Source organism: Salvelinus sp. IW2-2015, linkage group LG30 (genome assembly GCF_002910315.2).
Source record: "Salvelinus sp. IW2-2015 linkage group LG30, ASM291031v2, whole genome shotgun sequence".
In the NCBI taxonomy this organism is placed as follows: Eukaryota; Metazoa; Chordata; class Actinopteri; order Salmoniformes; family Salmonidae; genus Salvelinus; species Salvelinus sp. IW2-2015.
Genome location: NC_036869.1, coordinates 25,878,326 through 25,889,292, shown reverse-complemented (window position 1 = coordinate 25,889,292; position 10,967 = coordinate 25,878,326). Strand labels below are relative to the sequence as shown.

General features: G+C 46.8%; 2 protein-coding genes across 2 annotated transcripts in view; both read left to right on the top strand.

Annotated features, from left to right (window-relative positions):
- Nucleotides 1-3,889, top strand: part of LOC111955008 (histone-lysine N-methyltransferase 2B-like) — a 26,928-nt gene extending 23,039 nt beyond the window's left edge. The window contains exons 5-6 of the mRNA XM_023975019.2: nt 364-447; nt 3,728-3,889. Of these exons, the coding sequence (XP_023830787.1) occupies nt 364-447; nt 3,728-3,889 (246 nt within the window). The remainder of the gene's footprint in view (nt 1-363; nt 448-3,727) is intronic.
- Nucleotides 3,890-3,897: 8 nt separating this feature from the next.
- Nucleotides 3,898-10,967, top strand: part of LOC111955007 (histone-lysine N-methyltransferase 2B) — a 55,628-nt gene continuing 48,558 nt past the window's right edge. The window contains exons 1-10 of the mRNA XM_070436150.1: nt 3,898-3,932; nt 4,099-4,248; nt 4,429-4,490; nt 5,145-5,411; nt 5,768-5,883; nt 6,374-6,763; nt 6,966-7,079; nt 7,337-7,483; nt 8,392-8,484; nt 8,786-8,903. Coding sequence (XP_070292251.1) covers nt 3,898-3,932; nt 4,099-4,248; nt 4,429-4,490; nt 5,145-5,411; nt 5,768-5,883; nt 6,374-6,763; nt 6,966-7,079; nt 7,337-7,483; nt 8,392-8,484; nt 8,786-8,903 — 1,492 coding nt within the window. The remainder of the gene's footprint in view (nt 3,933-4,098; nt 4,249-4,428; nt 4,491-5,144; nt 5,412-5,767; nt 5,884-6,373; nt 6,764-6,965; nt 7,080-7,336; nt 7,484-8,391; nt 8,485-8,785; nt 8,904-10,967) is intronic.

Here is a 10,967-nt window from a genome sequence, read left to right as displayed (position 1 = left end):
AGTCACTTTAACCATATCTGCATGTACATACTACCTCAATCAGCCTGACTAACCGGTGTCTTTATGTAGCCTCGCTACTGTATATAGCCTGTCTTTCTACTGTTGTTATATTTCTTTACCTACCTATTGTTCACCTAATACCTTTTTTGCACTATTGGTTAGAGCCTGTAAGTAAGCATTTCACTGTAAGGTCTACACCTGTTGTGTTCGGCGCACGTGACAAAKAAACTTTGATTTGCCATATCGTATCAGCACCTAAGTATCGTGAGCTTCCTGGGAATTCCCAGCCTAAGTTATTAGTCTGTTTCATTACTATGGCACTGAAAGGTCATAGTTTAATTGTTACACCCTTGTCTCTTTCAGCTCCTGTCTGGATCGGTAAAGCTTGGTCCCAGACATTTAGGAGTGGGAAGGAGGAGGAGGAGGAGGAGGAGAGGCTCTGCTCAGGTGAGCCTGTGTTTCCTGACCTTGGCTGTCTAGCCGCCTGTGTCGGTCTCATTCTTTGTCTCTGTTTGATGCTTATGTATTGTTGATGTTTATAGTACAGTGTTTTATTTTTAATTGAATCCACATTTTACCAGGTAAGTTGACTGAACACATTCTCATTTACAGCAACGACCTGGGTAATAGTTACAGGGGAGATGAATGAGCCAATTGGACCCACACGACTTAAGTATAATGGCACCGGTGTGGATGGTTGCAGTTTTATTGGCTCTTAACCAACCGTGCTATTTTGTTAGTTTTTTTGCTTTGTTTAACTTATTTAGTACGTATTGTTGCTGCTACCGTCTCTTATGACCGAAATGAGCTTCTGGACATCAGAACAGCGATTGCTCACCTCGAATTGAACAAATAATTTTTCTTTAATGAGTCTGTTGGGAAGGATATATTCCAAACACCCGTGCAGCCCCTCATCCCTGTCATTCTCATCCCTGTCATTCGCTGGAGAAAGAAACAGAGATCTCGCGGAAAGAGATCTGGGTGCCTTGTGAGGATCAGGCGACGAGTGGCTTATCTGCCTTTGCCATCCGTACTGTTAGCTTTCGTTCAATCGCTGGAAAATAAATGGGACGAACTGAAAGCACGTGTATCCTACCAACGGCACATTAAAAACTGTAATATCTTATGTTTCACAGTCTTGTGCTGAACGATGACATTAATAACTTACAGCTGGYGAGTTATACACTCTGCTGTTCTATCGGCAGGATAGAACAGCAGCCTCTGGTAAGACACGGGGCGGGGGCCTGTGCATATTTGTAAACAGCAGCTGTTGCACGATATCTAAGSAAGTCTCAAGGTTTTGCTCGCCTGAGGTAGTATCTCATGATAAGCTGTAGACCACACTATCTAGAGTTTATCTGTATTTTTTYGTAGCTGTCTACATACTACCACAGACCGATGCTGGCACTAAGACTGCACTCAATGAGCTGTATWSCGCCATAAGCAAACAGGAAAACGCAAATCCAGAGGCGGCGCTCCTAGTGACCGGAGACTTTAATGCAGGGAAACTTAAATCYGTTTTACCTCATTTCTATCAGCATGTTAAATATGCAACCAGAAGGGAAAAACTTTAGACCACCTTTACTCCACACACAGAGATGCGTACAAAGCTCTCCCTCGCCCTCCATTTGGCAAATCTGACCATAATTCTATCCTCCTGATTCCTGCTTACAAGCAAAAATGAAAGCAGGAAGCACCAGTGACTCGGGTCTATAAAAAAAGTGGTCAGATGAAGCAGATGCTAAATTACACGACTGTTTTGCTAGCAGACTGGAATGTGTTACGGGATTCTTCCAATGGCATTGAGCAGTACACCACATCAGTCACTGGCTTCATCAATAAGTGCATCGATGACGTCGTCCCCACTGACTGTTTGTACATACCCCAACCAGAAGCCATRGATTACAGGCAACATTCGCACTGAGCTAAAGGGTAGAGCTGCTGCTTTCAAGGAGCGSGACTCTAACCCGGAAGCTTATAAGAAATCYTGCTATGCCCTCCGATGAACCATCAAACAGGCAAAGCGTCAATACAGGACTAAGATCAAATTGTACTGCTCCGACGCACGTCGGATGTGGCAGGTCTTGCAAMCTATTAGACTACAAAGGGAAGCACAACCGAGAGCTGCCCTGTGACACGAGCCTACCAGATGAGCTAAATAACTTCTATGCTGGCTTTGAGGCAAGTAACAATGAAACATGCATCAGAGCACACGGTTTCCCGGAAGAGCTGATGATCACGATCTCCGTGAGTAAGACCTTTAAACAGGTCAACATTCACAAGGCCGCAGGRCCAGACAGATTACCAGGGTCTGTACTCTGAGCATGCACTGACCAACTGGCAAGTGTCTTCACTGACATGTTCAACCGCTCCCTGTCCGAGTCTGTAATACCAACATGTTTCAAGCAGACCACCATAGTCCYTGTGCCCAATAACACTAAGGTAACCTGCCTAAATGACTATYGACCCATAGCACTCACGTCTGCCATGCCGTCTGCCATGAAATGCTTTGAAAGGCTGGTCATGGCTTAAATCAACACCGTTCTCCGAGAAACCCTAGACCCACTCCARTTTGCATACTGCCCCAACAGATCCACAGATGATGCGATCTCTATTGCACTCCACACTGCCCTTTCCCACCTSGACAAAAGGAACACCTATGCTATTCATTGACAACAGCTCAGCATTCAACACTATTTGTGCCCTCAAAGCTCTTCACTAAGCTAAGGACCCTGGGACTAAACACATCCCTCTGCAACTGGATCCTGGACTTCCTGACGGGCCGCCCCCAGGTGGTGAGGGTAGGCAACAACACATCYGCCACGCTAATCCTCAACACAAGGGCCCCTCGGGTGCATGCTCAGTCCCTTCCTGTACTCCCTGTTCACTCATGACTGCATGGCCAGGCACGACTCCAACACCATTAAGTTTGCCGATGACACAGCAGTGGTAGGTSTGATCATCGACAACGATGAGACAGCCTATAGGGAGGTGGTCAGAGACCTGACCGTGTGGTGCAAGGACAACAACCTTTCCCTCAATGTGATCAAGACAAAGGAGACGATTGTGGACTGCAGGAAAAGGACCAAGCACACCCCTATTCTCATCGACGGGGCTGTAGTGGAGCAGGTTTAGAGCTTCATGGTCCTTGGCGTCCACATCACCAACAAAGTAACATGATCCAAGCACACCAAGACAGTCATGAAGAGGGCACGACAAAACCTATTCCCTCTCACGAGACTGCAAAGATTTGGTATGGGTCCTCAGATCCTCAAATGGTTTTAGAGCTGCACCATCAAGAGCATCCTGACGGGTTGCAATCACTGCCTGGTATGGCAACTACTCGGCATCCGACCGCAAGGCACTACAGAGGGTAGTGCGCATGGCCCAGTACATCACCGGTGCCAAGCTTCCTGCCATCCACGACTTCTATACCAGGTGGTGTCAGAGGAAGGCCCTAAAAATTGTCAGACTCCAGCCACCCTAGTCAGACTTTTCTCTCTGCTACCGCACGGCAAGTGGTACCGGAGTGCCAAGTCTAGGTCCAAAAGGCTTCTTAACAGCTTCTACCCCCAAGCCATAAGACTCCTGAACATCTAATCAAATGGCTACCCAGACTATTTGCAATGAATTAGGCTTAGGCCATTTGTGCTGTGGCTGTGTTTAGGGTGGCATTTTCTTTACGGTAGTTTAATTATAATTTATGACAATGTTCCTGTTCCCATAGGACCAACTCCCTGGCGGCCCACGCATCAAGCACGTCTGTCGGGCAGCAGCGGTGGCGTTGGGGCAACCCCGTGCCATGGTGCCTGACGATATCCCCCGGCTTAGCGCCTGCCCCTCCATGAGCGGAGAGGCGATCACCACCTCACCAGGCTGTAGAAGGTAACCTTGTTTATGAAGCACGCTGATAAGAACGGTAGTTACCTCAGGTATGTGACGTTAGCGCACAGTGACCTATGTTTGCAAAGTCATTTAAGATCATTTTTTTGGATCTCGCTCTGTTTTTAGACATTGCGGATGACCCTCCTGACTGCACGGTCAGGCAACAAGATGATGAGACAGAAGCACAAGTACAGCAAGCAGCTGAAGTTCAAGCGGAACTATAACGAGGTTGGTCCTGGGGGCCGCGCCACCCGCTGTAGGACCTGCCAGGGCTGCCTGCGTGAGGGTGACTGCAAGCACCTGCTTCAACTGCCTGGACAAGCCCAAGTTTGGAGGGCCCAACACCAGACGCCAGTGCTGTGTGTAAGTGACTGTACCTAGATATTGTGGCCGTTGCTCTCACTTTTCATCCACTCATGGACACACACTCAGGCGCGCACACACGGTTTTTCATTTCTTATAATCGGCTCTAGTTGTCTTGTGTACAAATTGAACACGGCACCTATTTTTAAATAGGTGATGATAAATATGTCCTGTGCACAGGTTAAAACGATGTGTTCGGATTGAGGCAAGGAAAGTAAAGCGCGGCATCAAGCATCACACAGGTTTGTTGTGTTCTTATGTTTTAATACGTCTATAATAATTTTGCATTTGTAATTTAGCAGATGCTCTTATGCAATTATTGCATTATTCTTAAGATAGCTAGGTGAACACAACATATCACAATCGTATCAAGTACGTTTCCCCTCAAAGTATATTATCAGCAATGTCAGTAGGAAAATACATGCGCCTTTTCTTTGGGAGTGGGGCAATTGGGGGTGCCGTGAGTATTTAATAGGTACTTTTTCAAGAGGTAGGGTTTCAGATGTTTTCAGAAGATGGGCAAGGACCTTACTGTCCTGATTTTAGGGGAAGCTTGTTCCTCCATTGGGGTGCCAGGACACAGAAGAGCTTTGACTGTGCTGAGCGGGAGGCTGCCCTCCCGTAGGGGTGGGAGGGCCAAGAGACCAGAGATGCGGACGGAGTGCTCGGGATGAGAGAGGTTAAGGAGGGCATTTCTCCTTGCTGCTCCGTAGGCAGCACCAGGGTCTTGAGGTGGATCATTTACTAATGAATACCCACTTGTTTGAATTTGCTGTTACTACCAAAAACATTGACACCGTTAACCGAAAGCCACACTGCAACACTGGCTGCCTCATGGCCCAATATTCGGCCAGTGTTTTTTTAGATTTAACAATGGGCTTCTCTTTGTCGTGCAGTCCTTTCGAGCGGCGGGCGCCAGACATCAGCTAATGGCCTTCAGTTCAACAATGATGTGTCGGGCGGGTGCTGGGGAGGCAGAGGAGATGTCGACCCCTGCAACCCTTGGAGACTGCCTGAGGCCTTCCACCAGGAAGCAGCCGAGGCGGAACGTGACGCCACGCTCCTACAGCAGCCTCTGAAGTCTGGACTTCTAGACGAGGACACAGGCGGCGAAGGCGTGGTCAATAGTCCTGTAAAGAATTCTGACGCTCCCAGCAGCCAAGGTAACGCCGTACACCGGGATAGGAGCCGTACTGTATGGATGAAAGTATAGGTCGATGCACATTCGGGCTTCTCCTTTTGAGTTGGACCACAACAAGATCCATTGAACTCCATCCTTGAAATGGAGTTATTTGACAGGTRGAGTTGAAGGATGTAAAGCCATTAGCCAAGCAGATCAGAAGATTAGTGGTGGATGTTGAAGTCCATAGTAATTGACATTAAGGATGACAGTGATTGAGGATAGAAGTGCAGGTCAGAAATTCCAAAATACATTTTTCTTAGTCGTTTTAGGGTATTGGTTTGAGTGGAGACTTTGTTATAAATTTTTATGCTTTAAAACCCCTTTGCTCTCTGACAGATGCTGCATCCTCTGACCTCCTAGCTCCTGAGGATGGCCCAGTGCCCAGTGAAGTTGTAAGGCACCGCAGACCTGGTCCACCCAAAAGACTGCTGGGCCGATGCAGAGCCGACAAGGTAATGACTCGTATAACTCTGTTCTCATGTTGGAAAATCTTACCCCTTTCACATTCATCCCTGATGCATGCATTACACCTTAAATAACTGCTCCTATGGAATCTTCCTTCRTGTTTTACTGGAACTTAATCGAATATTTTATAGTCCATAGATGCCGTGACTCTTTCCATGTTTCTCTTGACTGGCATGACCTATGATTTCTTTCTCGCTCTCTTTAACAACGTTGACTACCGTTGGTGATTGGACCTCTTTCTTTTCCTCTGATTAGACTTGGCATGCCTTAACTCTGATCAGGCTTTTCTTAACCCTCTCAACTCTTCTCCGTCACTTCTCTTAACACTTTATTCTCCAAGCCAAAGGCGGTTTTGGTGGGTCTTCTTCTCSTTCTTTCCTCTGCCTTGGCCCGCCGCGTAGCATGTGACCGTGGTCGTGCTGTAATGCTGGTCCCCCACTCAATGGCTTAAGCAGTCCCCCCCCTTCACATGCACAGGGGAGCGTCTCAGAAGAGCACCGCCCAGGGCTGTTGGTTACAGAGGGCCACCTAACAAGGAGCCCCAGCGATTCCTGCCCTCCCAGGATCTCACTGCTGCGGTTACGGCGGCGCCTGCAGGTGCAGCTGCAGCGACTGCCCCCGTGTGTGGTGCAGTCGCTCATGCAGAGGGACGAGGAGTCGGATGACGAGTCTTCGCAGGAGGAGGAGATGACTGTTGTTAAAGAGGGAGAGCAACAACACAATCCCAGAATTGATCCCCACTATGTCCTTCATTCCCAGAATGCCGTGGAAAACACGTCAACTAACATCCTCACTGCGCTAACCAACAGACTCCCCCAAAAGGGCCACTTGAAGACCGGGACGCACAGGATCCGTGTGGACTTTAAGGTGTGTATCTCTCTCTCACACTCACTCACTCTTTCACTCCATCTCCCTCCCATATAAACTTTCTTAAACATTTGAAATTGTTTATTTTCTTATTAACTCATTGCAAACTGTCTTTCTCCTTTTCTTTGTCTCTCATATACTCTTAATGACTGCAAAATCTAAGTTTATTAACTCACACTAACTTATTGTGTTTCTCTCCCAGGAGGACTGTGCCATCCAGAACGTGTGGTTGATGGGCGGTCTGAGTATCCTCACCTCTGTCCCCGTCACGCCTCAGCCTGTCTGTCTGCTCTGTGCCAGCAAAGGACACCATGAGGTAATCATGGAAAGGCATCCACAGATTATTCAGTGCCTGTGTTTGCAGTATTATCATTCGAATAATCACATTTCATTGTAGATAAGTATTACTCTGACCGTTTTGAGGGAAAGAAATTAACTAGGAAGCACACAGGAGACTCCATAGGTTTACTGAATAGCTACACTGGGTTGTATGTAAAACAGTAGGTTTAGTGCAATATGGTGTTCTCCTGATTTTGAGAGTTGACTGCCTTCTGCCTTTCCACCTTACCTCAGATGATCTACTGCCAGGTGTGCTGCGAACCCTTCCACAGCTTCTGCCTCTGGCCCGAAGAGCGCCCCCACGAGGAGAACAAGGAGAACTGGTGCTGCCGCCGCTGCAAGTTTTGCCACGTGTGCGGCCGTAAGAGCAAGAACAACAAGGTGTGTATGGTCAGCAGGATCTGGGGTTAAGTAGTCAATCAATCAATCAAGTTTATTTTATATAGCCTTCGTACATCAGCTAATATCTCGAAGTGCTGTACCGAAACCCAGCCTAAAACCCCAAACAGCAAGCAATGCAGGTGTAGAAGACACGGTGGCTAGGAAAACTCCCTAGAAAGGCCAAAACCTAGGAAGAAACCTAGAGAGGAACCAGGCTATGAGGGGTGGCCAGTCCTCTTCTGGCTGTGCCGGGTGGAGATTATACAGAACATGGCCAAGATGTTCATAAGTGACAAGCATGGTCAAATAATTAATCAGGAATAAATGTCAGTTGGCTTGTCATAGCCGATCATTAAGAGTTGAAAAACAGCAGGTCTGGGGACAGGTAGGGGTTCCATAACTGCAGGGCAGAACAGTTGAAACTGGAACAGCAGCCAAGGCCAGGTGAACTGGGGACAGCAAGGAGTCATCGATGCCCAGTAGTCCTGACGTATGGTCCTAGGGCTCAGGTCCTCCGAGAGAGAGAAAGAAGAAGGAGAGATTAGGAGAGAGCATACTTAAATTCACACAGGACACTGGATAAGACAGGAGAAGTACTCCAGATATAACCAACTCGGCCCTAGCCCCCCGACACAAACTACTGCAGATAAATTACTGGAGGCTGAGACAGGAGGGGTCAGGAGACACTGTGGCCCCATCCGATGATACCCCCGGACAGGGCCAAACAGGAAGGATATAACCCCACCCACTTTGCCAAAGCACAGCCCCCGCACCACTAGAGGGATATCTTCAACCACCAACTTACAATCCTGAGACAAGGCACTTAGTTGTTAGTAAATAAGTAGTCTAGTGTTTTTTTTTTTTTCACCCCCACTTTCACATTCTAAGTGTACTATTACTTCCTTTAGCCTGTGTTGCAGTGCAGGAGGTGTCAGAACTGCTACCACCCCTCCTGTYTGGGACCCACCTACCCAAAGCCCATCAACTGTAAGATGCCCTGGGTAAGTACCAGGAATTTAACATCTATTACTGTTTAGCTTCTCTTCTCCCCATTCTGATTTACGACTGTTTTTCACTGTAATGTGGGTCAATACCATACAATGCAAGTGTATTGTCCAGTTTGCRTAAGTGCCTTGCTCAAGGGCACAACCATAGTGGATTCCAGTAATGATCTGAAACCAGCAATCCTCAGTTCTCAGCCAGTTAATTTCCCATCTTTCTTCGCCCGGCCTGGGACAACCAGCGACCTTAAAATTCTGGTCCATCTCTCTAACTTCTGGGCTACCTGCYCCCGTGTCCCAGGTGTGTATGACGTGTATCCGGTGTAAGAGCTGTGGAGTGACCCCAGGGAAGACCTGGGACATGGCCTGGAACCACGAGCAGGACCTCTGTCCCGACTGCAGCACCCTCCACAGCAAAGGTAGGACCTCAGTGAGTCACACAGACACATCACAAGTCAACCAAGGCAAGGTATACACACTCCAGGAACAGGCCAAGAAGAGAGGGATGAGAGCAGTCGCTTAGATGGACTGGTACTTTGTCAGGATCTTACCATCAKTTAGGGCGGACCCCAATCAGTCCACTGGTTGATTGTTAGGGCGATAGGCTGTTGGTCGACCAAGATCCTTTTTTTTTTTTGAGCAGCAGAAAAACATATTTTTTTATGGCACACCAGACCGATCTGATTCGCGCCCATCTCAGTGAACTAATCCATTGTTGAGGCCGAGACTAATCCATTGCGGATGGCACAGTCCAAGAAGGGAAGTGTGACTAAGATGCACAGTCCACATCTCTTTCCTGRATGCGCTCTTTCCCGACAATTTGTGCACATTCATTGTTTCATAACTTAATCGTTTGATTGTTAGTAAATCAATTCCGCATTACATATATCACCAGTAGTAGTACATTCACYGTTAATTGCTATAATTTCTAATCTACAATGTTTATGGTCTTTTCTGTTAATGCATTCAATATATTATTATTACAGTCTTTTACCGTTCTTATTGTCATGAACACGCTGTTTGCAGACACACAACCTATGCTTATGAGAAACATGTTTTGGTTTATTTCATACCATTTCATACCATACCGGTTTTGTGAATTCAGTCATCTTTTGTTTGCAGAGCTCCTGTCAATGTTGAGTWGAAACTCAACGTACCAAGTTGCGAACCACTTTATTTCGGCCCTTCGCTATATCGGCATCGAACACGTCACCCTCCCTAGGAGAGGGGGTGACCTTGACAATTTTAAATCGAGAGGCCGCCTGGATCTTTAATTTAAAGACCCTTGCCCCCTTCAGTCTCAACGTAGACTTTGAWCTGAAGCCATTCTTGTGACTATTGTGTTTTTGCTATCCATTGTAAATAATGTTTGTAGGGCTATGTAGTCAAATTGTATCTATGATCATATTGTATCCATTTATGCTTTTTATATGTTCTGTTTAGATTTACAGATAATTTTATGAAATCAAGCCACTGCCGGTCATGATTACAGACCACTGTGTCCTTTCAAACTATTTCAACGAGTGACCCGCAGTGTTTGTCATTATACACTGATGAAGACAGTGTGACTGTCGAAACGTTGGTTAATAAATGATTGCATCTGAGCTCCTAGAATGTGCTGGCGCTCTTTCTTTTTAAGAGTAAGGACCCACAACTGATTATGAATAGTATGTGTGTGGGTCTGTGTGTAATGTATTTACACACTGCGCTGTATGTGGATTCTTGTGTTCCCGTCAGTGTGTCACTGCCTGTTGAACGTGAGGGAGAGCATGTTTTAAAAAAAAGTGTATTAGAAAGTTTCTAAGTAGCTAGCTAACTTTTGAGTTTGGCTCACACGAAGCAGGATCACTCTGTCTAGTGATCCTGCCGACCAAGGCCGGGTCTGAGGAACTATTTTGCGTAGCAGCCAGCTAGCTGCCTATCAAGCTATCAAGGTTTTCTTGAGGGCTTGAATGCAGCCCGTGATGCCGTTGCCCATTGTGCCTGGGACTGCGGATTGTCCCGGGTTTGTGGCTGTCTTGATCCCCGCAGTTTGAAAACAAAACAATCTTCCCTGTGACCTCCCTTGTCTGGAGCTGCGAGGATAAACAGAGTAACCTAAGTGTTTTGTCCAATACTGGTGGATTCAACTAATAAAAGAATGGACAACCTGACCAGAGATGTCCAGGACCTGAAGAACAGTTTGCAGTTCTCCCATGGTCAGCTCGATAGCAACAGGAGAATGGCAAGATGACAACAATCTAAGTCATTGAGAGAGGACATTAGTTCTGTGTGTGAATCCATAATAACAATGACGGAGAAATGACAATCAAGTGACAATCAAGGCTGAACAACATGGTTGAGGACGGAATAGCAGAATCTCCACATGAGACCTGGATGGAGTCTGAGAACAAAGTGAACGAAATGATCTCTGAGAAATTGAAGATGTATCAAATAGAAATGTATTTGTCACATACACGTGTTTAGCAGATGTTATTGCGGGT